General features: G+C 42.0%; 2 protein-coding genes across 24 annotated transcripts in view; both read left to right on the top strand.

Annotated features, from left to right (window-relative positions):
* Positions 1-1,134: 1,134 nt before the first annotated feature.
* LOC139536849 (upstream stimulatory factor 1-like) lies at positions 1,135-16,397 on the top strand. 23 transcript variants are annotated; one of them, XM_071337511.1, is made up of 12 exons: positions 1,177-1,288; positions 1,755-1,825; positions 1,933-2,021; positions 3,661-3,806; positions 3,963-4,076; positions 4,333-4,474; positions 4,724-4,778; positions 5,088-5,146; positions 5,265-5,359; positions 15,041-15,169; positions 15,488-15,593; positions 15,745-16,397. In XM_071337511.1, exons 2-11 carry the CDS (start codon positions 1,818-1,820, stop codon positions 15,575-15,577), a joined length of 927 nt encoding a protein of 308 aa, XP_071193612.1. In that variant the 5' UTR covers positions 1,177-1,288; positions 1,755-1,817; the 3' UTR covers positions 15,578-15,593; positions 15,745-16,397. The 23 variants fall into 23 exon arrangements, 20 of the variants coding, with proteins under 20 accessions (XP_071193625.1, XP_071193612.1, XP_071193608.1 ...); XM_071337507.1 differs by having other exon boundaries at positions 5,265-5,371; XM_071337508.1 differs by having other exon boundaries at positions 5,265-5,371; positions 15,749-16,039.
* A 4,897-nt stretch (positions 16,398-21,294) lies between these two features.
* Positions 21,295-26,758, top strand: part of LOC139536848 (junctional adhesion molecule A-like) — a 37,489-nt gene continuing 32,025 nt past the window's right edge. The window contains exon 1 of the mRNA XM_071337504.1: positions 21,295-21,593. Within this exon, the coding sequence (XP_071193605.1) occupies positions 21,542-21,593 (52 nt within the window). The 5' untranslated portion in view covers positions 21,295-21,541. The remainder of the gene's footprint in view (positions 21,594-26,758) is intronic.

The following is a 26,758-nucleotide window of genomic DNA, read 5'->3' as shown; positions in this document are numbered from 1 at the left end:
GCCCATGGGGCTGGGGATCAGAAATGTCCGGTGAGAGAGAGGCAGGTTGAGGTTTCCAGGGTTAGAGTAGTGCAGAAGTTGTCATATGCTGAGGCAGTGAAGAAAGTAGAGGAAGATGGGTGAATGGTGGAGGGATCTTGAGAGGAATGGTGTGAGTAGTAGATCTGGACCAGTACAGAGGGATAGGCCAACAAGTTATACACTATATGCTTCACTTATATTGGATTTTTTGTGTTTATAGCAATGGTTATCAACTGTACTGCAGGGATGGAATGTAAGTCACAGAACCTTTTGGTTGTGGTGGCAGCTGCAGAGAAGTATTTGGGTGTACGAGATTTTACGCCAGAAGAGTTACAGGGTGTGTTGAGTGGTCCCATCCTTTCAGGCTGTTGGTCTGAGGTATGACTAGATAGATTTAGTGGAGTAGGGAGGTGGGTTATTAATGAGTGTAGGGTTAGATGATAGGGTCTTGGTTGATTTATTTCCTTTTTTCAAAGCAAAGTATTAGGGAGTTATACTCCAGTGTAGTTGGTAGTGGTAATGCAACATTTATTGGATGCCAACCACCTTTTAACCTCATCGAAGATATCAAATGAGGCTGAATATCCCGCTGGGTTCCAGGAATCAAGCGGGCCGTGAGCAATTGGAAACAAAACGAGGAACTGTGAAAATCACGGCAGTGCAGTGGAAAAGCGGCCATGATTAATTTGCTTCAATACAGCTCATAATAATGAAACCCAGAAATTAGTTACCTTTGTTTTGTTCAGCCATTCCTATGTGGAAAATTAATGGGGAAAGAATAGGGTTTCGGGATTAACGCCGAAAATTAGGTCTGCGGTTTAGGCGATCTTAAAAGTTTGAGATTTAGTTAGTTAACATTAACTTTATAAATTATTTGTGCTTTTTATTTAATTTAATAAGTGCTTCAAAATTCACAAAAAGTGATGTTAGCTGATGAAGATGAACACATAGGTTTAGGATAACTTTTTGTTTTATGTTTATCACATACCTTTTATTTGGCGTTTATCCAAAACCCTTACAAAAACTAAATTAATTTCCCCAATAGGCTATGTCCAACGCACCATGGCGGAGTTAGTACCTACAAAAAGACGCCATTACTATATTGGAAACGACAGGCTGTGGTCGGTCTTGGGATAGTTATAATAAAAATCGGTACAGGGCTTCCATCTTTGAGGACATGTAGAGCGGTCACTCGACTATCTTGTCAATATAATATAAAATCTTTGTCTTATGGATGGGTGGACTAGCTGCGCTACAATATTTACGGGTTAGTTTGGCTTCAATTTGATTAAACACGCATTAAACGTATGATGAGCTCGCGATTTGGGGAGATTCTCCCTTGGTTTTCTAACGAATTCTAGCGCCGATTGGTTGTTTGGCAAGCTAACTAGCACATTTGCCTTGTTTACATTGCTAACGATAGATAGCTAGCTAACCATTTTCGAGCCCTGCCGTGCAGTGTTTGAGGTTTCGGATTGAATTTGAGTTGGTATCGTAGCTAGAACATATTGCCATCACACACTCATTTTTATTTGTCAGTTAATACTGCTTAACTATCTATATTTACGAGGGGTGCCTAGCTAATTCGTAATTGTTGTGGACTGTATCGAGGTTTTAGTTAGCTAGCAAGCCAGTTAACGTTAGCTTTACAGTGCGAGATAAACATGGCAACGTTTTTCATGGTTGGTTTTAATATAGCCCTAATTTTTAGATTCTGGTAAATAACGTTATAGGTTAAACTGTAGCGGACAGAATCGCCTCTGCTGTTTTTTAAAGGCATAGAGCAGCAAAACGAGATGAAGGGGTAAGTGTGGCAGAAAAAGCTTTTGTTAATGGATAATCGACCTTTTGTGTTGTCTTGTTAACGTTAGCTACTGGCTGATTGTTGCCGCCTTCTCCCCTGTACCACAGGCAGCAGAAGAGCCCGGATGACGACGGTGACGTGCCCATAATCGATGAAGGTGAGCACCATAGAGAGTATTCTATGATTTATCATAATGGTGAGAACTAACTACTTTTCTTATAAACTGAACAAAAATATAAACGCAACGACTACATTGATTTTACTGAGTTGCAATTCGGGGCGGCATGTTAGCTAAGTGGTTAGAGCGTTGCCCTGAACAAGGCAGTTAACCCGGTAGGCCGTCATTGTAAATAAGAATTGGTTCTTGCCTAGTTAAATAAAAGGAAATCCAGTATTGTGAAATAAATGTAGTAGGCCCTAATCTTTGGATTTCACATGACTGGGAATACAGATTATTTTAACCTTTATTTAACTAGGCAAGTCAGTTAAGAACAGATTCTTATTTCCAATGCCTGCCTACCATGGAACAGTGGGCTAACTGCTTTGTTCAGGGGCAGAATAACTTTTTTTTACCTTGTCCGTTCGGGGATTCGATCCAGCAACCTTTCAGTCTGCAGCCACCTTCTCGTCTGATCAGCCAATCAAGTACCTGTTCAAGACAGAAGGAGGCGGGTTGCCGGTAGGGGAGTTGTACCCTTTAGTGTTTTTGTTTTTTTGTGGGTTACTGGCCCAACGGAAAACCGCACTGGTGGATATTCCTCTAGTCAGCATGCCAATTGTACACTCCCTCAACTTGATACATCTGTGGTATTTAGCTGTGTGATAAAACTGCATGTTTTAGAGTGGCCTTTTATTGTCTCCAGCACCTGTCTAATGCTCATGCTGTTTAGTCAGCTTCTTGATATGCCACACCTGTCAGGTGGATGGATTATCTTGGCAAAGGATAAATGCTCACGAACAGGGATGTAAACAAATTTGTTTCGGTAAAACATTTTTGCGTATGGAACATTACTGGGATCAGTTATTTCAGATCTTAAACACGGGACCAACACTTTACGTGTTGCGTTCTATACTTTTGTTCAGTGTAAACTATATACGTCCTTTGCATTGCTTCACTGAATGGTCAATGTGATGTATGTTTACTGAAACGATTCAGGCTGTGATCTATGCAAGTACACACGCTGTCATAGCCATGGGCCTAGGCCCTATAGTTTCCCAAACTCAACCCTGGGTACACCAAAGGGGTGCACGTTTTGGATTTTGCCCTGACTACACAGCTGATTCAAATAATCAAAGCTTGATGATTAGTTTATTATATGAATCAGCTGTGTAGTGCTAGAGCAAAAGTCTAAACTTGAGGACCGAGTTGCCCAATAGACTCTCAATTGAGTATTCTCGCTTTCAATCTGTTCCCATTTTACGACCGTCTGTGTTCCTATCTGTGGCTCCTTTTTTTGTTGCTTTGTCTTGTGCTGGAGCAAGAGACTTCTTGTTCTGCCAAGTTGTCTCTCATACATCCTGCTAATGTTAACGTAAAAACTGGTTAGTCAGGTTGATCTGATTTATTACTTTGGGGGACCGAGTGGCACAGCGGTCTAAGTCACTGCATCTCAGTGCTAGAGGCGTCACTACAGACCCGGATTCAATCCCGGGCTGTATCACAACCGGCCGTGATCGGGCTTCCCCTAGGGCGGCGCATAATTGGCCTAGCTTCGTCCGGGTTAGGGGAGAGTTTGACCAGGGTAGGCCGTCATTGTAAATAAGAATTTGTTCTTAACTGACTTAAATAAAATAAAAAATACAAAAACTACAAGACTCTCCTGTCTTGCCCTCAGGTGCTGTTGCCACGGCCGATGACCCAACTGCCATCACCACCATCCAGTCTGCAGCCACCTTCTCGTCTGATCAGCCAATCAAGTACCTGTTCAAGACAGAAGGAGGCGGGTTGCCGGTAGGGGAGTTGTACCCTCCCTCAGGGCAGGTAGAAGGGACTTTGCATGCCACATACACTCAAACAGTTTGTCCTAATTTTCTCCCTTCCCCTTGGCCCTAAACCTTCAATGTTTGCACATCTGTAAGGTTGAACGACCAGATTATGTCCTAGCGATCCCTTTACTGATCCCCCCCCTCTGTTCAGGTGACGTACCGGGTGATCCAGGTGTCTGATGGACAGGTGGACGGACAGACAGACGGCGCCTCTGCTGTTAGCGTGGTGACAGGCTTCCCCGCAACGACACAGACTGTCACACAGGTACAACTCTTGGATGGTGTTGAGACACACACACACACACACACACACACACACACACACAATTCACAAGTTTGCTTTGTCTCACATATATCATCCCCTTTGGCTGGAGTGCATCTCTTGATAAAGTTTCACCCATCATTTCCTTTCCCCACACACTTTATTGTGCATGCAAAGCATACTACCAGCTGTCTATTCAGTTTATTAGTTGCATCTGTTCCTATCTAAATATCTGTCATGTGTGTTGTCTGTCTGTCAGGCGGTGTTTTCCCAGCCTGAGGGACTGGAGGGGGAAGCCTCAGAGACTCACTACTACTACCCCGTCACTGATGCCACACAGACTACCATGGTTGAGAATGTACAAGCTCCAGAAACACTGCTCACTCAGAGCACACCCACCGGTCAGTTGAAGTGATGTCATTCAAAACATGTCCCAATTAGCTCCCTGCCCCATCTTTCAATGTTGGCATATCTGTAAGATGTAAGCAAGATAGCACTTTTCCGGTTATACCTAATCAAGAGACTTCAGATCTGCAAAAGCTGAAGGGTTAGGTCCAAGGCCATGGTGGAGAGAGCGAATTTGTGCCAGCTGAAATAGTCAGTCAATCTGTACATTGTCTGTTTGCTTAATAGTGCCCTGTGTCTTCCAGGCCAGCTGTATGTGATGATGTCCCCACAGGACGTGTTGGGCGGAACAAACCAGAGGTCCATAGCACCCTCCACAAAGATATCCAACACATAACATCACATCCGCTCTGTGTCCAGGTTATGATATGATATGACATAACCCGTCACTGACTAGGCTTTCTTCAAGGGAACATTGGTTGTCCAATAAGAAAAGCTCATTTGGTTTCCCATTGCAAAATGTTACAAAATGTTTTCTGTTGTGTGACCTAATGAACACGACCCTAGTTAAAATAACACATGACATTGCCAATAGTATTTGAATGTGGTGATAGGTCTACATGTTGTACATTGGGCTACTGTTTTGAATCCTCTTTTTCTCTTCCACAGCAAGTCAGAGCCTCCTCGTACATCTAGAGATGACAAGAGACGAGCGCAACACAATGAAGGTACTTGAATATACAGCAGTACTGTGACCTTGAAAATGTTCAAGGATGTCGATCTGTGAAGTCTTGTTTTATATTTGTTCAAAACATTTTATAAACAACCCTTTTAATCCGTCCCCAGTTGAGCGCCGACGCAGAGATAAGATAAACAACTGGATCGTCCAGCTGTCCAAAACCATCCCAGACTGCACCCTGGATGCTACGAAGAATGGGCAGGTGAGTTCCCAGGTACTCAAGTCAAGTCTTCATATTTTATTCAACTGGTATACGTTTTCACATGGACGCTTTTCTGAGATTCTCTTTCTAGTCCTTCTTTCTTGGTTATTCCCACAGCACCCCCCTTCTCCCTTTAAAAAAAAACTTTTCAGATAACTGCTTTTTTAGAAGAAAACAGATGTTGTTTTCTCACCTAGCTACCTAAGATGAATGCGCTTACACAGTATGTTGCCTGTACAACTTATTCAAATGTGGGAAATGTTTCTATGACCCCCCCCTTTCAAACAGGCCCATTTTTACCACATTCTTGCCGGCATAAGCCTTTTGTACCTCCCACACGCATGCGGGTGAGGAGTGGGAGTAGGGGTGTGCATATGTGGGCTGGAGTCTATTTTAATAAATCCATTGATATACACCATCACAAAGAAATCCATTATTAATTTGTTTTGGAAGGTCGTATGAAACAAGACAAATAAAATGTGTTTTCAAAGGAATAGAATAACATATAATATTATTATTAATTTTTTTACCCTTTTTTCTCCCCAATTTCGTGGTATCCAATTGTCTCATCGCTGCAACTCCCGTCCGGACTCGGAGAGGCGAAGGTTGAGAGCCGTGCGTCCTCCGAAACAAGCCAGCCGCACCAATGTGTCGGAGGAAACACCGTATACCTGGCGACCGTGTCAGCATGCACTGCGCCCGGCCCGCCACAGGAGTCGCTAGTGCGCGATGGGACAAGGACATGCCTGCCGGCCAAACCCTGTTCTTACCTGACTTGCCTAGTTAAATAAAATAAATTGATACACACAGGAAACTGTTGAGCGTAAAAAACACAGCAGCGTTGCAATTCTTGACACAAACCGGTGTGCCTGGCGCCTACTACCATACCCCCGTTCAAAGGCATTTACATTTGTTGTCTTGGCCTTTCACCCTTTAAATGACACACATACACAATCCATGTCTCAATTGTATCACGGGATAAAAATACTTTAACCTGTCTCCTCCCCTTCATCTACACTGATTGAAGTGGATTTAACAAGTGACAATAAGCGATCATAGCTTTCACCTGGTCAAGCTGTCATGGAAATAACTTGTTTTGTACTGTATACTCAAATCAAATTTTATTGGTCACATACACATATTTAGTAGATGTTATCGTGGGTGTACAGAAATACTTATGTTCCTAGATCCAGCAGTGCAGTAGTGTCTTAACAATTTTCAACAATACACACATGTAAAAGAATGGAATTAAGAAATATATAAATATTAGGATGAGCAATGTCGGAGTGGCATTGACTAAAATACATTTAGAATAGAATACAGTATATACATATGAACTGAGTAAAGCAGTATGTGAACATTATTGAAGTGACCAGAGATTCTATGTATATGGGCAGCAGCCTCTAAGGTGCAGGGTTGAGTAACCGGGTGTTAGCCGGCTTGTGATGGCTGGTTAACAGTCTGATGTCCTTGAGAGAGGAGCTGTTTTTCAGTCTCTCGGTCCCAGCTTTGCTGCACCTGTACTGACCTTGCCTTCTGGATGGTAGCAGGGTGAACAGACTGTGGCTCAGGTTGTTGAACTCCTTGATGATCTTTTTGGCATTCCTACAGCACATTGGGTGTCCTGGAGGGCAGGCAGTGTCCCCCAGTGATGCGTTGGGCAGAGCCCTGCGGTTCCGAGTGGTGCAGTTGCCGTACCAGTTGTGTCGTTTGCAAACTTGATGATTGAGTTGGAGGCATGTTTGGCCACGCAGTCATGTGTGAACAGGGAGCTGAGCGTGGGATCTGTGTTAAGGATCAGTGAAGTGTAGGTGTTGTTTCCTACCTGGGGGTGGCCCGTCAGGAAGTCCAGGACCCAGTTGCACAGGGCGGGGTTCAGACCCCAGATGGTGTTGAATGCTGAGCTATAGTCAATGAACAGCATTCTTACATAGGTATTCCTTTTGTCTAGATGGTATAGGGCAGTGCGATGGCGATTGCATGGTCTGTGGATCTATTGGGGTGGAATGCAAATCGAAGTGGGTCTATGGTGTCAGATAAGGTGGAGGTAATATAATCCTTAACTAACCTCTCAAAGCACTTGATGATGAAAGAAGTAAGTTCCAAACTTAAATGATTGAGTTGGAGGCATGCGTGGCCACACAGTCATGGGTGAACATGGAGTACAGGAGGGGGCTGAGCAAACACCCTTATGGGGCCCCTGTGTTGAGGATCAGCATAGTAAAGGTTGTGTGCAGTGCGATGGCATCCTCTTTGGATCTATTGGGGCGGTATGCAAATTGAAGTGGGTCTAGGGTGTCAGGTAAGGTGGAGGTGATATGATCCTTGACTAGTCGCAAAGCACTTCATGATGACAGAAATGAGTTCTACAAGGCAATAGTCATTTAGTTCAGTTACCTTTGTTTTCTTGGGTACAGGAACAATGGTGGACATCTTGAAGCAAGTGGGGACAGCAGACTGGGATAGGGAGAGATTGAATATGTCCGGAAACACTCCAGCCAGCTGGTCTGCACATCCTCTGAGGACGCGGCTTGGGATATCGTCTGGGCCGGCAGCCTTGTGAGGGTTAACACGCTTAAATATCTTACTCTTGTCGGCCATGGAGAACAAGAGTCCACAATCCTTGGGGAGTCGGCCGCGTCGATGGCACTGTGTTATCCTCAAAGCGGGCAAAGAAGCTGTTCAGCTTGTCCGGGAGCAAGACGTCACTGTCCGACATGGCTGGTTTTCCTTTTGTAATCAGTGATTATCTGTAGACCCTGCCACATACAGTGGTTCCTCAATTTAAAGTTTTGAGATTATGCCGCAGGATTTAGAGGTAATTTGTGGTTTAGTACATTACCCTGTATCACTGCTTCATTGCTCCAGACCACCGCAAGGGGGAGTTAGAGCACTGATTATGCTTTTGGAAGCTTTAAAAAAGTTAGGTTATATTCTTAAGATATAACATATAGCCTTGGCACCTGCTGAGTGACTCACTCATTCATGGCTTTGGATCAAAATAATGTACCAACATTCTTTCTGATAGTCTAGAAGTGAAAAATAGAAAACAGAAGTGATTATAAACTCAGCAAAAAATGAGACGTCCCTTTTTCAGGACCCTGTCTTTTATAGACCTATGAACACTTAAAACCAAGAGTCAGGGATAGTAATTTGTGTATATTATTGGTTATCCTGACCTGGATGCCATGTACAGTGGGGCAAAAAAAAGTATTTAGTCAGCCACCAATTGTGCAAGTTCTCCCACTTAAAAATATGAGAGAGGCCTGTAATTTTCATCATAGGTACACTTCAACTATGACAGACAAAATGAGAAAAGAAAATCCAGAAAATCACATTGTAGGATTTTTTATGAATTTATTTGCAAATTATGGTGGAAAATAAGTATTTGGTCAATAACAAAAGTTTCTCTCAATACTTTGTTATATACCCTTTGTTGGCAATGACAGAGGTCAAACGTTTTCTGTAAGTCTTCACAAGGTTTTCACACACTGTTGCTGGTATTTTGGCCCATTCCTCCATGCAGATCTCCTCTAGAGCAGTGATGTTTTGGGGCTGTTGCTGGGCAACACGGACTTTCAACTCCCTCCAAAGATTTTCTATGGGGTTGAGATCTGGAGACTGGCTAGGCCACTCCAGGACCTTGAAATGCTTCTTATGAAGCCACTCCTTCGTTGCCCGGGCGGTGTGTTTGGGATCATTGTCATGCTGAAAGACCCAGCCACGTTTCATCTTCAATGCCCTTGCTGATGGAAGGAGGTTTTCACTCAAAATCTCACGTTACATGGCCCCATTCATTCTTTCCTTTACACGGATCAGTCGTCCTGGTCCCTTTGCAGAAAAACAGCCCCAAAGCATGATGTTTCCACCCCCATGCTTCACAGTAGGTATGGTGTTCTTTGGATGCAACTCAGCATTCTTTGTCCTCCAAACACGACGAGTTGAGTTTTTACCAAAAAGTTATATTTTGGTTTCATCTGACCATATGACATTCTCCCAATCTTCTTCTGGATCATCCAAATGCTCTCTAGCAAACTTCAGACGGGCCTGGACATGTACTGGCTTAAGCAGGAGGACACGTCTGGCACTGCAGGATTTGAGTCCCTGGCGGCGTAGTGTGTTACTGATGGTAGGCTTTGTTACTTTGGTCCCAGCTCTCTGCAGGTCATTCACTAGGTCCCCCCGTGTGGTTCTGGGATTTTTGCTCACCGTTCTTGTGATCATTATGACCCCACGGGGTGAGATCTTGCGTGGAGCCCCAGATCGAGGGAGATTATCAGTGGTCTTGTATGTCTTCCATTTCCTAATAATTGCTCCCACAGTTGATTTCTTCAAACCAAGCTGCTTACCTATTGCAGATTCAGTCTTCCCAGCCTGGTACAGGTCTACAATTTTGTATATGGTGTCCTTTGACAGCTCTTTGGTCTTGGCCATAGTGGAGTTTGGAGTGTGACTGTTTGAGGTTGTGGACAGGTGTCTTTTATACTGATAACAAGTTCAAACAGGTGCCATTAATAAAGGTAACGAGTGGAGGACAGAGGAGCCTCTTAAAGAAGAAGTTACAGGTCTGTGAGAGCCAGAAATCTTGCTTGTTTGTAGGTGACCAAATACTTATTTTCCACCATAATTTGCAAATAAATTCATTAAAATTCCTACAATGTGATTTTCTGGAATTTTTTTCTCATTTTGTCTGTCATAGTTGAAGTGTACCTATGATGAAAATTACAGGCCTCTCTCATCTTTTTAAGTGGGAGAACATGCACAATTGGTGGCTGACTAAATACTTTTTTGCCCACTGTATTATAGTCTCTAAAAGGAAAAATATTACCATTTTACTTTCATAATGCATCCTTATAATGCAGGGTTATTAATAATAATTATATAAAAGTCCATTAGATATTCTCACAGACCAGATTTTCCCTAACGAGAAATGCCCCTTAGATATTAATTTTAGAATCCTCCAATCCTCTAACTTTTAATCATTGGCGGAGAGTACCGTCATTGGCGGAGAGTACCGTCATTGGCGGAGAGTCAGGTGGCATTGGCGGAGAATCGGGTGGAGAGCGACCTGTTTTAAATTACACGAGAAAAAAATATATTACATTTTATTTGAAATGGCAAGCCAGACAAAATTTTAAAGGGCATATTGTCTCACGCCATTTTCAAGAATGGCCTTTTTTTCCCTTTATTCAAGATTACAACTGCTTACTTTCGGTTATTTGAAAACGAAATCATCTCCAAAATATCGTAATTCTTTTCAAACAAGGACTTGAAAATGAGATTGAACTCTGGGAACAACGTTTCCAGTCCGAGAATGAGAATGGTAAATTACTAATTCATACATTCATTCAATACATTGGAATACAAAAGAAGCCATCCAAGGAGGAGGGTAGGGGGAGAATTGTATCGTCAATTTCTCAAGCCAAAACATATTGATTGCCTTCACCAGCTCATCTTTGCTTGTAGGCTTGGCAGAGTTACGGATGAATATTTTACTACATAAAGGTCTACTTACTCTGCTGGCGTCTTGACCCAGTTTATGCCCTCATTTGCATTGCAAACCTGGGCGGCAGTGTGTTTAGGTCCGAGCAGACCCTTTTCCGGCTTACAGTTTTCATCAAGCCAGCTTCTTTCTATGGTGCTACCCGTTCCAGGGTTAGGACTGTAACCACCAGAGGACTTGAAAATGAGCCGGAGCTGAGAGGATCACCAAAACTAAAGGTATTTTGGTTTCAGTGCATTTTCCCAAAAAAGAATGTATATAGCCTATCAATGTGTAGGCATACTGTAATAAAATCGATAATTGTGTACTAAAAACGCGAATGTGTTTTTGCAGAGCATACAACCATGCCGACAACAAAAGGGCTAGACAACGGGCTGCACCGAAAAAATGCATGATCCAACTGGGATGGATCCTGAGGCAAATGTGGCTTACCAGTGAACCTCCAGGTGTTCATCCTTAATACTGTGTCTCAGAAGTTTCTGTCCATGACTGATGCAACCCGAAAAGGCATTATAGACAGAGTTAATGAGTACTTGAGGTCACCGAGAAAGTCTGGACATGGCCTGCTCTCCCTTATGTAAGGAATTAGGCACTTTACCATGTTTACTATGTACTGTAGGATATGTTTACTTGTCAAACTGCACAGTAGCCTAATGAACATATACATGCGGCTTCTATCTTCAATATGCTTTAAATGCTTAATTATCCAAATGTTTAAAGTGCGTGTGGGTGACCTCATGCAACCGCAAAATGTCGGATAAAGCATATACTGTACAGTATTTCTTCATCAACATCTTAATGCTTTCGTTAATAAAATAATTATAAAAATACTCTTTCAAAATGTTAATGTTTATTTTGTTATGGATCCATAATGAATTACTATGGGAATAAATATCACTGAATTACATAAATATTGGAATAAAGTAGGCTAATGAAGGTAAGCTTACTGCTTACTGGAACACCCAAAGTCATCCAATTGTTCCAATATGATTTGAAGCAATAGCCTACCCGTGTGTGGTCAACTATTTCAGTGCTGTTTTGCGCTGCTCTGAGACCAGCATGGGGACTGGTCTTGATAAATCAATGAGATTCATCACTTAGCTAAATAGTCGGGAAGAGATTTTCGATGTACCGATTCCATGGCACATGGTTTATGAATTGACATGCAATTTTCCGTTCTTCCTGAAAGCCCTAATCTGCTCACTTAAATGAATAGAGATCCTGGTAATGGTGCTACAGTATGTTATAGCATGATCAAAGTGATGATGAGCTATTAGCAGGACTATACACTCTTCAACCTTTACAAAAGGATAGCTCGGCTAAATGTAATTTTTATTTTTTATTAATGTATTAAGTTCTCTAAAGTCCAAACCTCATGCAACCGCAAAATGTTGGATAAAGCATATAGTGTACAGTATTTCTTCAACATGTTAATAAAATAATGATAAAAATAGTCTTTCAAAATTAATAGAAGAGGCAAGTGGAAGGGGGATTTCTTTTTTCAAACACTTGTTTTTCACAAGGGCTATTAGCAGGACAATAGACACGACGTGGTCCCCAAAACACCTCTCTGACATAGGGTCCGCCATATCTCTTGGTGATGTCATTGAATGTCTCGACAGCTTTGATCCATGCCTGGGCCTGCAGCACGCAAAGTTCTTTGTTTGTCAGACTAATCATTGGGTCGAAACTACAGAACAGTAGATATCGAGAACACACATGGTTAATGTTCTGAAATAAATAATATTATATATATATATATATATATATATATATATAAGATGTTTTACAGAGCCTTTCCATAAGTCCACTCAAGTTTTTTCAGCTGTCTTCTGACTGATTAGAGCGATGTTGATTGCCTTTGCTGATCGCTCATCATCTTCAACCATCAGTCCATCTTACCGTGTCCACCAAATGCATTGTTTTAAGTACTCTAAAACCAGATTTGCCCCAATAAAAAAATGCATCAACCCCTGCAAATATATAAATGTATTATTAACACTGCATTATAATTGTATAAAAGCCCCTTAGATATTAATTTAGAATCCTTTACATTTAATTAGATCTACACTGTACAAGGATATTTTTTTTTATATATATTTTTTATTTATTTATTTCCAGTATTTTCATTTTCAAAAGTGAGAGACACGAATTCATCAAATAAATCATCACAGCAAAGGAATGGAGTTTGTGAGCTGGAAAATGAAGATCCTGACAGTCTGAGGCAGGGTGCTCTGCAATCATCCTACTCCAACTATTGACAGGGATAATGTGGGATTTATTATTTGTCAGTATGAAATAAATGACTGGGTCCTGCCTTGATGACTATTAGATTTACACTACTTGTCCTATAGATGTTTGTAGTCAAATTACTTGTAATAAACTGATAGCTAAAACGCTCTTACCTCAATTAACCCATACCCCTTGTATATAGCCTCGTTATTGTTATTTTGGTACTATTTTTCATAGTTATTTAGCAATGTTTTTGTACTTTTTTAAACTCTGCATTGTTGGTTAAGGGCTCGTAAGTAAGCATATCACGGTAAGGTTGTATTCGGCGCATCTAGTGATAAAACTATCTGCTACTGCTAGCTAGCAACATATGTATTTGTTGTAACTAGCAAGCTAGCTACATTACTTGCTGTGTTCTAAGTTGGGAGTCATTTTACAGCTTGCATTGATGGTATCAAGTTTCTATAACTAAATAGTTAGATTACAAATAAATAATAAGACTTTGCTTGAGGAGTTTGTCGGTCGGAGCTCTCTCAAGATGTCACCAGGTGTCTACTACCTTAGATAAGGATAACGTGATTGGCAGACGTGATCAGCAGAGATACTACACACGTTTTGATTGGTTTACAGTTTAGTACCAGCGGTGTTTGCCTGTCCAGCTAGCGAACATAAAAGTAAGTATTTTAAGAACATTTGCAAGAATTGAACTTGTGTTCAGAAGAATTAAATATACACAATATGTAAAAGTCAGCTCCTCCCTCAACAGAGATTAATAATCTCGAAAACTAAAGGAGATTGGTGGTGGGCCGTAGCAAGCTATGTAAATCGCTTTGGATAAAAGTGTCTGCTAAATGGCATTATTATTATTATACTGAACAAAAATATAAACAACATGCAACAATTTATAAGATTTTACTGAGTTACAGTTCATATGAGGAAATCAGTCAATTTAAATAAATTCATTAGACCCTAATCTATAGATTTCACATTACTGGAACTACAGATTTGCATCTGTTGGTTACAGATACCTTAAAAAGAATGGGCCTCAGGATCTCATCACGGTAGTTCTGTGCATTCAAATTGCCATCGATAAAATGCAATTGTGTTCGTTGTCTGTAGTTTATGCCTGCCCATACCATAACCCTACCACCACCCTGGGGCACTGTTCATGTAACAGTATAACTTTCGTCCATCCCCTCGACCCTCTGCACACATCAACAGTCACCCACAAAGCATCGTTACCCATCGCACCACAAAAGCCAGGGGAACAACTACTTCAGGTCTCAGAGCGAGTGACGTCACCGATTGAAACGCTATTAGCGCGCACAACCGCTAACTAGCTAACCATTTCACATCGGTTACATTCACAACGTTGACATCAGCAAACTGCTCGCCCACATGACGGCATACACGTGGTCTGCCGTTGTGAGGCTGGCTGGACGTACTGCAAAATTCTCTAAAATGACGTTGGAGGCAGCTAAGCATGGTAGATAAATTAACATAAAATTCTCTGGCAACATTGCTGGTGTGCATTCCTGCAGTCAGCATGCCAATTGCACGCCCCCTCAACTTGAGACATCTGTGACATTGTGTCGTGTGACAAAACGGCACATTTTATAGTTGACTTTTGTCCCCGGCACAAGGTGCACCTGTGTAATGATACTGCTGTTTAATCAGCTTCTTGATATGCCATACCTGTCTGGTGGCTGTATTATCTTGGCTAAGGAGAAACACTCACTAACAGAGATGTAATCAAATTTGTGCACAAAATTTGAGAGAAATAAGCTTTTTGTGCGTATACAAAAGTTCTGGGTTCTTTTTTAAAATTTCAGCCTATGAAGCCTATTACATGTTGTGTTTTATAATTTTGTTCATTGTATATATCAAGGCATGATGCCAGTGCTGTGACCAGTGTGGTGTCCTCCTGTCCTGTCTGTTCCCTACAGAGTAAAGGAGGGATCCTGTCCAAGGCTTGTGACTACATCCAGGAGCTGCGTCAGAGCAACGCCAGACTGGGGGTGGACCTGGAGAATCTGGAGAGACTACGCATGGACAACCAGTTGCTCAGACAGGAGGTACTGCAGCAGCTCAGATTGTTCCCACTCAAACACACAATCACCATGTTCAAGGGGATCTGTCTGAGCAATGTGCTGCACAGATTTGCTAACCTTGACCACATAACGACTAGTTGCAGGGGGACTGTAGACCAGTGATTCATCCGCAGCACCTTGCTCAGACTGATCCTCTCAAACATGCTAAAGATCTATACGTAGCCAAAGAAACCTCGATGATGCATTAGTAGTGCATCGGTGTTGGTCAAGAGCTGGTGATGTGGGTTACTATGACAACTCACAATCATACCACAATAACATATTCCCTTTTCCCACTCACAGGTTGATGATTGGAAAACCAAGAACCAGATGATGAGAAGCCAGCTGAGACAGAACGGCATTGTGGGAGCAGCAGGTGTAGATCCACAGTGAGGGAGAAGTGACAAAGGTGCCTGTTCGAGGGCTCTGTTTGAATTGTCAGAAAATACACCCTCCTTTCCTCACTTGAGGTAGTAACTGATCTGTATGTGATTGGAGAGGTGAAACGTAGGGTCCCAATGACACCAACCCAGTCATCTTATATCTGTAATTTCATCTAGGAAGGATGTATTTGGAAAGCGTTCGAACAAGGTCTAGGATGTTGTGGACAACTGTTGGAATACGACAACATTGGTCAGTGGAGGCGGTTGTATGCAGAGGGTGGCTTCCAACAAATCTGGACTGCACGCTTTTTGGATCTCCTCCGTGATGTTTTCTTCCTTGACAATTTTATGGACTCCCCATGATCATGGACATTCATCCTACCTAGAAAAACACTTAAGCTACACAGGCATAATACTCATGTCTGTGTTCTTTATCACCTTTGAAATAAAAAGTATTTTGTGATCCCTCAAACAACTTGCCCATATATGGGTATTTGTACGCTCTTGCCACACATTATTTGAAAGAAAAAAATGTGATGCCTTTTATGTTTGAAATAAAATATTTGATGAAAAGGCTTATTTAAATGCTAGACTGAACCAAACACCATGTCTGTTGGTTGACTGTTTCACTACCAGCTGACTGACACTGGTGTTCTACATCAGTTTGTATCAGTCACTGAGCACATAATGAATTTGATGGTTCGTTGTGTATTTTTAGTTTTCCAAAATTTGGGACTAACCTATTACGTTAATACCACCTTCAGCCTCTAATATTATTTTGTGTTATAGGTTGATTTGTTGTAATTTCTATTAAATTCATCTGAAAGAAATATCTTGTTGATTTACAGACACTGGAAATGAAATCAACTTATGGTATTAACAATCTGTCACCATCATGAGTGGACAATGTACCTTCAATTCAGCTATGCTGATTGAGTGAGACTTATAATAATGTGGGTGGGTGCTTATATTTGTCTTATTTCACACATGTACAAGTATATATTATACACTTGTGAATTGGAATATTTTTTATTTTTTGCATATCCCATCTCACGCTGAGAGTGGGTTCACAGCCAGAGTTTGCCATTATCAACGCCAACCATGGAGCAATTAGGGTTAAATGCCTTGCTCTCAAGGGTACATGGACAGATTTGTCCCCTTATCAGCTCTGGGATTCAAACTAGTGACATTTCGGTTACTGACCCAAAAATCTAACTGTTAGGCTACCTGCCGCCCTTATTACTTTCAAGTCAGTCAAGTTTATTTGTCATATGCAGAATACACATGGTACACAGTACAATTAAATACTTGCAGGTGTTATGATACTGATGGTTTGTCCAGACTGATGGTTTGAATGGTTGTGGCTACCAGTACAGCTCCATCTAGGTGTCGGATAACGGTTGACAATTATAGAATTTCAGCTAAGCCTAACCCTTTTCCTAACCTTAACCTCATTCTCCTAACCTGTTACGTTAATTATCCTCACCTGCCATGTTAGTTCTCCTAACCTGCTATGTTAATTCTCCTAACATGCCACGTTAATTCTCCTAACCTGCTATGCAAGCAAACCACCAGTATCACCACAATGCGACAATAAAAAGAATAGGAGTAAGTAAAAAAATATATTTTTTAAAGCTCAATGGAATAAAATAGAATACATTTAGCAGAAATATAAATACAAGGAAGGTACTCAAAACACATTTGCAGTAGGATATTTACTAGCCCCAAGGTTTGCCATAGTGCCCTATAAGGAATCTGTGTTTGAAATTCACTGCTCGACTGCGGGACCTTTTCATTAAATTGAGTTGAGGAAACCGACCCCTTTTGCAACCTGATAGGAGGATGGTTTATGAACTGTTGGCAGGGGGACACAAGTGAATTACCGACTGGGCTGATTGCGTAGACACCAATGATTGTAAGTGTAACAGTATAACTTTAGTACGTCCCCTCGCCCCGACCTCGGGCGCGAACCAGGGACCCTCTGCACACATCAACAACGGTCACCCACGAAGCATCGTTACCCATCGCTCCACAAAAGCCACGGCCCTTGCAGGGCAAGGGGAAACACTACTTCTAGGTTTCAGAGCAAGTGACGTAACTGATTGAAAAGCTATAAGCGCGTACCCGCTAACTAGCTAGCCATTTCACATCCGTTACACTCACCCCCCTTTCAACCTCCTTTTTCCGCAGCAACCAGTGATCCGGGTCACGGCACCAATGTAACAGTATAACTTTAGTACGTCCCCTCGCCCCGACACGGGCGCGAACCAGGGACCTTCTGCACACATCAACAACGGTCGCCCACGAAGCATCGTTACCCATCGCTCCACAAAAGCCGCGGCCCTTGCAGAGCAAGGGGAAACACTACTTCTAGGTTTCAGAGCAAGTGACGTAACTGATTGAAACGCTATTAGCGCGTACCCGCTAACTAGCTAGCCATTTCACATCCGTTACACTCACCCCCCTTTCAACCTCCTTTTTCCGCAGCAACCAGTGATCCGGGTCACGGCACCAATGTAACAGTATAACTTTAGTACGTCCCCTCGCCCCGACACGGGCGCGAACCAGGGACCTTCTGCACACATCAACAACGGTCGCCCACGAAGCATCGTTACCCATCGCTCCACAAAAGCCGCGGCCCTTGCAGAGCAAGGGGAAACACTACTTCTAGGTTTCAGAGCAAGTGACGTAACTGATTGAAACGCTATTAGCGCGTACCCGCTAACTAGCTAGCCATTTCACATCCGTTACATAAGTTTAAACTTTTAATGTAATGTGCACAAGTACAGTGAAATGCCTTTCTTGCTAGCTTTAAACCCAACAATGCAGTAACCAATATATGTAATACTAAAACTAAAATAAGGTAGAACAAAAACACATTTCAATTATTGCACAATTCAAGACTTATTTTTTATTTTTTTATACCACATAGGCTATACTTCAAAGGCTGTATGTCAGTATAAAGAATATACTGTAAATACTCTAAACAAGTTCAACTGCTTATTCAAATAAACCAATAGCCGGCTTTATGCTGGGCGGATTTGATTATGCTGACCAGCGGGCCACCGGGCATAATGTCACATCATTGGTCGAAAGCAGGGAGGGAGGGAGGCACGCCCTTCTCAAATCGAACAGTAATCTGCACCACTCGGTCATTTTGTCAACAAAGCAGCCTGATGCATCGTCCAGAAACATACATCTATTTTTCATAAAATCAATGTTAGAATTGTCTAATTAGTTTTCATTGGGAAGGCAGATAAAGCGTTTTTATCAAAAGCAATTTCTTTTGCATGGGAAACAGAATCCTAGTGATTACTACACTTGCTTAATTGCGTCACTTTTGTTTTGAGCAGACTTCGCCGTGGGCTTTGAACGGGGCACCTGGCTCACCCCCGGGAGGCGGCCCAGTTCAACATCGAATGCAATCAACTTTCAGCCAATACAAAACAAGCCTACACGGGCGCCCGGGCGAGATTAATCAAACCACCTCATGGACCTACGTCACAGTGTTTGTGACGCTTGTCGTTTGGTGAGACGTAGACCCAGTGGCAATGGCGAGATTGAGAATACCCTGTCTGTCTTGTTGAGTTTTGACAGAGTTTATTCCTGATAAAGTCAGGTCAGGCAGAGAGGAAGAAATAGTCCCAAATCGGCTAAAAATCCAGCAGGTGGCGTTTTTTCTGCTATTTTGCCCCCCAAGCAAGGAGTGTTTGTATGGAGGTCAATGAGAGGGTGACTTATTTGCTACGTGAGGTTTGTTTGATCGAATAGAAGTTTTGTTATGCTTAAATTGTTATGAGTGCACTGATATAAGTAGGACACGTGACATCCCTGCAACTTTGAGAATAAACACTTTATATCAGAGTTGTCTCGAGATGGTTATGCATATTCATGGCATGAGGTTAGTAGTGTAGTATCTCTCTCCATTGAAAACAGGCAGTTGATGTCAATATTTTAAAAAGGATTACAATAATGAGATGTATCCTCCAATTCAAAGAAAGGATAGGCGGGAGCTAGACAGCCCACTGTGCGGTTTTGTGGACAACGACTCCCATTGTTAGGGCGGAGAGACATGTATCTTGTCAGTATATCCATAATCTTTGGGTTAAGTTTTATTTGCTATTCTGTGAGGGCCTATGTTACAAACCCGCTTTGGTGCTTTAGGTGCCAAGGATTTGGACACGATGTGAGAAATGATCCTACGATGTGAGAAATGTGCAGGAGGGCATAGTCAGAGAGAGTGTACATTTGGGCTGGAGAAAGCACCGTGTGTCAACTGTGGGGGTGCCCATGCAGCTGGGGATCAGAAGTGCCCTGTGAGAGAAAGACAAGTTGAGATTGACAGAGTTCGAGTAGGGCAGAAACTTTTCTATGCTGAGACAGTGAAGAGAGTAGAGGATAGCCCAAGTGTGAGTGAGTTGACTGGAAGCCCCCCAGTGAGTATTCCTATGCCTGAAGAGAGAGAGCCATAGAGGATGAGTTTTAGTAAGGTTGGATTTCTTGCATTTATAGCTATGATAATCAACTGCACTGCACTGATGGAGTGGAAATCACAGAAGATAGATGTGGTAGTTGCAGCAACAGATACATATTTGGGTGTGAGAGATTTTAGTGCAGAAGATCTACAGGAAGTTTTGAGAGAAGGGGTTCCATCCTCCCAGGTCGACGGTCTGGTGTAGGATCGTTTAGGGCCAAGTAGTGGAAAGGGGTGGTGGGTTTTGGGGGATAGTGTGTAGGTGCAGGGTTACATGATAGTGCAATTTAAGTTTTTCCCATTCCCCGTTCCCCTTTTCTCTGAGTTCTGTCAAGACTGAATGGTCGAAAACACAGGAGAACTAGAAAACAGGAACTAACAAGAATCATGAGTACGGGGAACTTATTTCTGGGTTTTAGGACTACTTTGGAGGAAGACCAATCATACCACTGGGCAGAAGATGGCGGAGGTGGATGTTTTGTTTGAAATTGATGGTGTGTCGAGTGGAGATGAGAGTGAGAAGGATTGGATTACAGTGGTCGTGGAGTCTAGTAAATCCAAGCCTAGTTCTGACTCTTTTTTAGTCAGAGTGAGGGTGTTTGATCGATCAAGATACCTGGGAGATCCGTTTGAAGTCTCAATGAAAATTATAGATGCGTTAGATGAGGTGGCGTAAGTGAAAATAACAAGATTCTTTCAAATGTTGTATGTCCGAGGAGTAGAAGGAGCACGCTTTGCACCTGAAAAAGATATCGGATTGGAACGTGTCGTATGTGGATCTGCGAAGCAGGGCGCCTATCAAGGTGGTGCAGAAGTGAGTGCAGAGGATATAACTGAAGAAGCAGAGGCAGTGGTTGGTGCACACCGACTGACCCGTATGGTCATGCTTTATTTTGTTATTTGAAGAAGAGTCTCTCCCGTCATACGTACATTTGGGTGATGTGAGATATCATGTAAGAGCCTTTGTGCCCAAACCCTTGCAGTATGATAATGTAAACTATTGGGACATGTGTCAAGTGTATGTAGACATTTACAGCAGAGGCAAAATAAGGAATCCTGTCGAATGTTCCCGTCCACACAGGCCCCTGAGCCTGTTTAGGGATGTGATTTGGATTATCACTGAAAAAGTGGAGTATTTTTGTATTATGTCCCTCAATGGAATATTTTTGTTGTTGTTTCAATACCCCGTACAATAGGTGGCAGCAATACACCAATAGGTGTAGTCTGCCACAAAAGTTAAAAGAAGAAGAAGAATCATTCCTTTCTACAGGTGCAGTTAAAAGAAGACTCGTCATACTGTTCTACAGGTGCATTCGGTAGGGCGTCGAGTTTTTGTTCTTCGAAATGATATTTCAATCGGAGTGGGCCACAGTTTCAACAATTACTTAACCATACATAGATTTTTGGATTAATCGAAAAGTTTTGATTTGAAAGTGACTATCGAAATCGGACACTTCACCAGCTTTGAAAACAAATAGGGCTTCAATTGTCGTGGCCGATATGTTTGTCGGCGGCGGCTTGGTATCGGTGTTTGTCTTCCTTCATGCAACAGGTGAGTGCTCCTTCTGTCGATCAAAACTCCTCTTCTGGTTTTAGATTACGTTTCAATCGGTATATTGTATTGGAAAGACAAACTTGATGATTATAACTAATGTAAAACTATTACTAAACTACAACTACGTTTTTTTGGAAGCATAAGGACCTTATCTTTCATATTAGTAATAAATAACAAATTGCTTATTGATACCTTTTTATAGGGTTAGTGTTCCCACATGGACTTCTCAATGTTACAGCGCTTGTTTACAGAATACTGAGGGAAGATGAAGGCTGCTACCTGGGTTTATTAACGTTAGTTGTCTAGCTTGATCAGAACACATATGTGTAAACTAAAAATAAAATAAATAACTGTAGGAAGTGTAGTTACACGAAGCCAACTGTGGGCGCTGAAAACCCTACGGAGAGAAGGATATTCGATTGCCTGGAAACTCGACGTTGAATTGCATTGAATTCTACCTCGGGTAAAAATGTATTTTGGATCAGAAAAGTTTCCTCATTACCTTTTGCCTGTACTGTCTTTCGTTGTCGGACCCCAGTTAGATTAGCTTTCGCTAATGGGGATCCTAATAAATCAAATCAAGCCAGCATGTTGAAAAAAGTGACATTTAAACACGCTCTACCGGTTGTTACCGCTGTTGGTTCTTCTGACGGTAGGAATGTGAGAGTATCCACAGGAATGTATACCGGAATTCAACATTATGGCTTGTTGAGTTCCTGTGAGGGAACTTTAAAAAAATATCCGAACACTTTTTTGGTTTTCCAGGCAAGTTTTTCGAATTCATCTGCAACCGAATTGTTTACTTTGCTGTCTTAACCATTGAGTAATGAATGGAAGATGACTTTTTCAGAGTTGGGGACACAACAATAATTCTTACCCTTTTTAAGTATGGCTACTATGGTGCATTCATGTCTTTAATTAGGTGTTGGAGATAGAAAAATGTAACAAATTGGGATCAATAAACTAATAGGCTTCTCTTTAGATTGCCATTTTAGACAGTGCAACACAGCTTCAAATAAATCAGCCCTCAGGACTATTAGCTTAGTTTCAAGAGTTGAATGAAATATTGGTCTAGAAGGCCTTTAAACATTCATAAAATCAGTGCAAGGGGACCTATACTTTCCACCTGTTATGTGGTTATTGCTTTACCTTGGAAACCCTAGCTCTGCCTCCCCACCTCCGAAACTCACACGACAAGCAAACAAGAGACAATTCTCTGGTTTCATTTTACACACTGTAGACTTAGTTCCCATGCTTTTATCTGGACAAACCATTTATCTAAATGGGGCAAACCAAACTGTTTTCACTCAGTTCACACAGTCACCACTGCTACCTTCAGATAAAAGCTGATGAGTTGAGATTGATAAATGATAATGGAGGTTGAGATTGCTTTGTAACTGAGCAGCGCATTGGGAGCTCTACTGTACAAGCTGTACCCTGGACATATAATATCCTCTTTTAATACAACTTCACAGATGCAATAGTGTGTAGAACTGAGCTAAGCTATCCTGTCCTCCATGTACCTGATGAGGCCCATACCAATGTTCCCTCTGTTTTTCACCACTGAGCAAATTTCAGGTTTGCTGAGCGCAAACTTGAATGTTGTGAGACTTCTGTGCAACTTCCAGTGCGCGTTCACTGTGCACATAGGCTGTACTCACTTTTTAAGTTAGTTTCTCAGACAGTGATCAAGTAGGCTACTGTGGCTGTTTGATCTTAATATAGGCCTACCATCAAACAATGGAGAAAATGCATCCCATAACATTTTAACATGTAAATAGCTATCATTCAGCCTACAGTAGCAGCCACTGTGTGGTGTTCAATGTAGGCCTACATTCCATGAGTCTTAAAAAAACAAACATGCAGGGCTTGACATTAACCTGTTTATCCACTTGCCCTTCAGACAAGAAGGTGGCTGAAAATGTTTGATGCAAGAAACCACTTCAAAAAATCAAATGCATTATTATTCCCATACCACTATTACAAAGAATTAGGGCTGGGAGATATGGCCAAAATATCATATCACGGTAATTTACATTTTTTGATGGTATGACTGTTTTTGAATAATAGTTTTGCGTGAACCTAGGGTGGCAACATTTTAAGTGATTTCAATGGTACTTTCTCCATTCTATTGCCGATATATCACAGCTAAGGGCTGTTCTTACACAATGCGGAGTGCCTGGATACAGCCCTTAGCTGTGGTATATTTGCCATATACCACAAACCCACGAGGTGCCTTATTGCTATTAGTAACTGTCTACCAACGTGATTAGAGCAGTACAAATGAATGTTTTGTCATACCTGTGGTCTGATATCACGGAAGTCAGGGCTCGAACCACCCAGTTTATAATGTTCAATTCATCTATAACCAAAAACAATTTTCATACATTTCTGTATTTCTTGCTCTCAGTTAAGGTAGCAAAAATTGTATTCATGTTGCGAACATTAATACGTTGCGTATTGCTCTTTGATTTAGAAGCACAAATAACATGCTGATTTAGGTCTACACCATCACTGGCATTATCAGGCTGTATAGCTAATTACGTTCGTGCAGACTCAGTACATTTATTAGTTGACTAGCATTAGCCGCTAACACAATTTAGGCCCAACTTGTTAAGAAAAGACAAGCTAGTTTGCAGAAGTAAGAAACAAGCTAGTGTAATTATAGAACACTAGTGGGTTTATATTAAGAAGCAATGTGAAAACAGCATAGTTGTCATTGTTGCTTGTGCTGCATTGATCATGCAGACATTCCCTCAAGATGACGCCGACCGACATGGAAGCTCTGCTTCTAGCGCCTAAGAAATTTTGCAGTTTTTAAAATTATTTTTTTAAACATTAGTCCAGAATGTTTTTTTGTGTAATCGTAGTGGACTTCAAGTCAGAGTATATTACTCGCTAATGTTCAGTCCCTGGACAATGAAGTAGATGAGCTCAGGGCAAGGATCTCCTTCCAGAGACATCAGGGACTATAACATACTGTTTCACAGAATCATGGATCTCTCTGGATTTACTATCCCCGTCCATACAGCCAGTTGGGTTCTCAGTACATTGCGCAGACAGGAATAAAGAACTCTCTGGGAAGAAGAAAAGCAGTGGTGTATGTTTCATGACTAACTACTCATGGTGTGATTGTGATAATGTACAGGAACTCAAGTCCATTTGTTTACCTTACCTAGAATACCGACGTATTATCTCCTAAGATAATTATTTTGTTATAGTCACAGCCGTGTATATTTCCCCCAAGCTGATACCACTACGGTCCTCAAGAAACTACACTGGACTTTGTACAAACTGGAAACCACATCCTGAGGCTGCATTTATTGTAGCTGGGGATTTTAACAATTCAAATTTGAGGAAAATGCTAACGAAGTTCTATCAACACATTTGCCTGTAGTACTCACACTTCAACTCAAGACCATTGTTACACTCCCTTCTGGCATGGCTACAAGGCCCTCTCCTGCACTCCCTTTGGGCAAATCAGATCATGACTCCATTCGGCTCCTTCCTTCCTATAGGCTCAAACTCAAAAAGGAAGTAGCCATGTTAAGGTCTATTCAATGCTGGTCTGACCAATCGGAATCCATGCTTCAAGGTTGTTTTGATCACGAGGACTGGGATATGTTCCGGGTAGCCTCGGAGAATAACATTGACCTATACATGGTGACTGAGTTCATCAGGAAGTGTATAGGGGATGTTGTTCACACTGTGACTAAAACCTTCCCAAACCAAAAACTGTGGATAGATGACTGTTTTCTCAACTTAAAGCGCAAACCACCACATTAAAGGTTAAATATATATTTAAAAAATGTACCACTGCAAGGTGACTTAGAATATGGTCAAAATACAAACCGTGTAAAAGCAAACAGGCAATGTCACTACAGAGAAAGTGGAGTCGCAATTCAATGCCTCAGACATGATGTATGTGGCAGGGTCTACAGACAGTCAAGGCAGTCAGTCAAACCAGCCACGTGGCGGACAGTCTTGCTCCTGGATAAGCTAAACACTTTCTTTGCCCGCGTTGGATAAGTGCCGCAACCGTGCCCTGCTCCCAAGGTCTGTGGGCTCCTTCTCCGTGGTCGACGTGAGTAAGACATTTAAACGTGTTAACCCTCGCAAGGCTGCCGGCCCAGATAGCATCCCTAGCCACGTCTTAAGAACATGCGCAGACCAGCTGGCTGGAGTGTTTATGTACATATTCAATCTCTCCCTATCCCAGTCTGCTGTCCCACTTGCTTCAATATGTCCACCATTGTTCTTGTACCCAAGAAAGCAAAGGTAACTGAACTAAATGACTATTGCCTTGTAGAACTCATTTCTGTCATCATGAAGTGCTTTGCGACTAGTCAAGGATCATATCACCTCCACCTTACCTGACACCCTAGACCCACTTCAATTTGCATACCGCCCCAATAGATCCAAAGAGGATGCCATCGCACTGCACACAACCTTTACTATGCTGATCCTCAACACAGGGGCCCCATAAGGGTGTTTGCTCAGCCCCCTCCTGTACTCCATGTTCACCCATGACTGTGTGGCCACGCATGCCTCCAACTCAATCATTTAAGTTTGGAGACGACACAACAGTAGTAGGCCTGACAACAACAATGACTAGATGGCCTAAAGGGAGGAGGTGAGGGCCTTTTGAGGAATGGTGCCAGGAGAATAAATAACCTCTCCCTCAATGTCAACAAAACAAAGGAGCTGATCGTGGACTTCAGGAGCCCGAAGAGGGAGCAAGCCCCTATACACATTCACGGGACTGCAGTGGAGAAGGTGAAGAGCTTCAAGTTCCCACAGTGTACACATCACTGACAATCTGAAATGATCCACCCAGTGTTGTGGATAGGGGCGTGTAGTCCAACCACACTGGGCTACAGCGCCTCTTCAACTTCAGCAGGTTGATCATTTCTTGGCCCTTAAGATCCTCACTAAGTAAGCTTATTCAAGCCTGTCTCAAAATAAAATACTACCGCTTTTTGAGAAAAAAAAAAAAAGCTCTACCCAACTATTTTCAAAGATGTCTAATGTGACTGACCGGCTCAACGGTCTTATGTAACAACCTTTTTTAACATTGGATAAAATTAGACTTGGAGCTACAAAATGGTATCACACACTACATTTGAGGAACAATGGGAAAGTTATTCTGCTTTGAAAAGTTG

The sequence above is a fragment of the Salvelinus alpinus genome, chromosome 13 (genome assembly GCF_045679555.1).
Source record: "Salvelinus alpinus chromosome 13, SLU_Salpinus.1, whole genome shotgun sequence".
Lineage (NCBI taxonomy): Eukaryota > Metazoa > Chordata > Actinopteri > Salmoniformes > Salmonidae > Salvelinus > Salvelinus alpinus.
The sequence above is the reverse complement of the archived record's forward strand: the minus strand, read 5'-3'. Positions and strand labels throughout refer to the sequence as shown.